Raw genomic sequence first — 3,012 nt, 5'->3', positions numbered from 1 at the left:
TATCTCTCCCCCCCTTCAATATGCTAATTTCCAAAGGTACTTTATCAAAGGCCTTCTTTAGGTGGAGATAAACACAGTCCACCCAGCCAATTGCAGCAAATTTATATTACTCTGTGTATTCTCTAATTATAATCAAGAATAAGTATTGATAGTAATGTGGTTTTCTTCAAGTAAAATGCTGCTCTTATTATTATAAGTAACTTTTATTGTCCCATATTTTTTGGCAGGGTGAGGACTGCTGTTAAACTTTCATAGGAAGAGGTGCTACTAGACATCAGAAAATGGCCAAGAGTAATGATAATGATATGGTGCTGGTCCATACTGAAGAAAGACGTTTTCGTTGTGGTCTTTGTGATAGTACTTTTGTACGTAATTCTGATCTTAACAAGCATATTCTGGTCCACACAGGAGAGAAGCCTTTCCAGTGTAAACTATGCGATTCTGCCTTTGCATATAGAAGCAGTCTAGATTACCACATCAAGAGCCATACAGGAGAGAGGCCGTTCCAGTGTCAACAATGTGATTCTGCTTTCGCATGCAAAAGCAGTCTAAACCAGCACATTAAAACCCACACTGGAGAGAAGCCTTTCATATGTACTCTGTGTAATTCTTCCTTCTCAACCAGTGCTAACCTTAAGAATCACATCTTCACACACACAGGAGAGAAACCATTCAAATGCGAGCAGTGTGAAGCTGAATTCTCACTTAAAAGTAATCTTCGTGTGCACATGAGGAAACATACTGGAGAGAAGCCTTTCCATTGTGAGATATGCGGGAACGCTTTTTCACATAAAAGTCATCTTAATAGGCATATGAAGATCCACACTGGAGAAAAACCTTTCCAGTGTGGGTTATGTGATGTTAAATTTGCGCAAAAAAGTAATCTTAATGAACATATGAGGAGCCACAGTGGTGAAAAGCCTTTTCAGTGTGAGCTGTGTATTGCTGCTTTCTCAAGAAAATGTTATCTCAAGAGACATATGATAAGCCATACATGAAAGAAAACTTAAGCTTTATAATTTTTCACCTTAGTGATTTATATACTGTCACTGTGAATCCATACAGTAAGTGTAGACAATCAAGATGAGAGTCTAATAGCACAGCTCCAACCCTGTATACTACAGCTAGGTAAATATACACATTATTGAGTTAATGCAGGAGAGAGCCAGGTTGATTTTGTGTAGAGAACTAGAGAAGGTGTTTGACAAGGTACCTCAAAGTAGACTTTTGTACTGATTGAAACAAACTGGAAAACTTCTAGGTAAGTTTCTTGAATAGGTAAAGCATCTGAAAGACTAGTAGATGAGAACATTAGTGAAAGGTGAGATGTCAGAGTCGAGGAAGGTGATGAGCCAAGTTCCATAAAGGTTGAACTTGGCGCCTGTGACATCCTTGGTTATGTGTATGTCATAATGGAAGATGTGACAAGGTACACCAACCTGTTTGTAGATTATACAAATATGCACAAAGGGAAGGATGTGTGCTACAAATTGTTAGAAGATATAAACTAGTATCTAATAGAGGAAGGAAGAGGTAGATGTCCATGATGGCAACTCAGAGCTCATATCGTTCAGTCTATGATTAATAGTCACTCTTACATACACGTTGAAAGGATGTGAAGAAAGTTTTCTACATGTATAAATATGTGGAATAGCTTAGATGATATAGCCCAAGTTCAAATAATACAAAAGTTCAAATCTAAATATGATAATTGGAAATCAGAGAGATTTAGTTGGAACTGTACAGGAATTTGAGTCTGTTAGAAAATTAGAGAATAGAAGATAGGACCCAATGAGCATTGCTCTTTTCCTGTATACTACAATTAGGTAAATACACACCCACCCACCATCAGTGGACATTTTTCAAATCAGGTGAACATCTCAGACTTGGGACCGAAAACGTAGGACCCCAAAGTGCTCACCACCCCACCAGCAAGCCATGGAATATGTGTATGTATATAGGTAGAGTGCATATATTATTATTATACAGTGCATTTATAGACTTGGCTATCTCCCTTATAAGAGGGGAAAAGGCCTTATTATATAGATAGCTTATATTAATGGCAAGGTTTTGCCTCCCTATTGTCTCTCATTTTTTTATACAAAGATTTTTTATCATTCTGGTGTGGAAGGTTTATTTTCTATTTCCTCCAAATTTCCATGTTTTTTATTTTTCTCAAGTCTTTGTCATCTCTGTGAAATAAAAATTTATAATTTCACACTCGTTTTCTTTACATGGCTGTTGCATTGTGAAATATGTCTCTAGTGAAGAAGTGTCAGGCATATAAGCAATAGATTACTTGTTTACTCTTTTTTAGACAAAGTAGAGATGGAGGGAGGGGGATGGATGGGAGTGGTGTATGTGGGGATGGAATGGGTGGAAGTGGAATTTATGTCTTTGTTTTTTGGCAACCTCCCTTGTAAGGGGGAAAAAGCCTTAAGAGATGCTGTCTTTGTTATTATGTTTCTTTTCACTATGTGAAGGTAGCACATTAGTAGATGCAACTGAAAACCTAAACCAACATACATGTGTGTAGCTTTCAACATATGGTTGAATATGGTGGATATGCATATAAATGGAGAGATATTTCACAAATAGAAAAGCAAGTGTTGCCATAGTGAAAAAAACAATACAACTAAATAAGCCATGCTGCAAGGAGCTATACTAGTCACCTGCATGAGAAAATTTTTAACTTGTATAACAAACTGGATGAAAAATAAATGAATGAAGAAAAATGGGATTATATACTGAAATTTGAGATGAGAAACTGTAATGAAACTGGACAAAATTTAAGAATGTTATAGAAATGCATTCAATAATATCGAGAAACAAGTATCATGATAATCCTGTCATTGGAGAATCCAAAGAAAAAGAAAGTAGTTTATAAAGTCACATTAAAATCATTATACCTTGGAGTGCACAGTATGGTAGGCTAACATAGTGCATACCATCAAGGGGCTACAAAACCCGAAGAATCTATTTGTGATGACCAAAGGAGTTGCCCATTCCCAG

The 3,012-nt window shown here is 36.6% G+C and overlaps 1 protein-coding gene across 1 annotated transcript in view; it reads left to right on the top strand.

Moving 5' to 3' along the window:
- The window catches only part of LOC143020098 (uncharacterized), an 18,114-nt gene extending 15,896 nt beyond the window's left edge, over positions 1–2,218 (top strand). Inside the window, exon 7 of the mRNA XM_076176256.1 lies at positions 252–2,218. Coding sequence (XP_076032371.1) covers positions 252–998 — 747 coding nt within the window. The 3' untranslated portion in view covers positions 999–2,218. The remainder of the gene's footprint in view (positions 1–251) is intronic.
- Positions 2,219–3,012: the final 794 nt, after the last annotated feature.

Source organism: Oratosquilla oratoria, chromosome 39, assembly GCF_046742065.1.
Source record: "Oratosquilla oratoria isolate Oo_2021 chromosome 39, ASM4674206v1, whole genome shotgun sequence".
Taxonomy (NCBI): Eukaryota; Metazoa; Arthropoda; class Malacostraca; order Stomatopoda; family Squillidae; genus Oratosquilla; species Oratosquilla oratoria.
The sequence above is the reverse complement of the archived record's forward strand: the minus strand, read 5'-3'. Positions and strand labels throughout refer to the sequence as shown.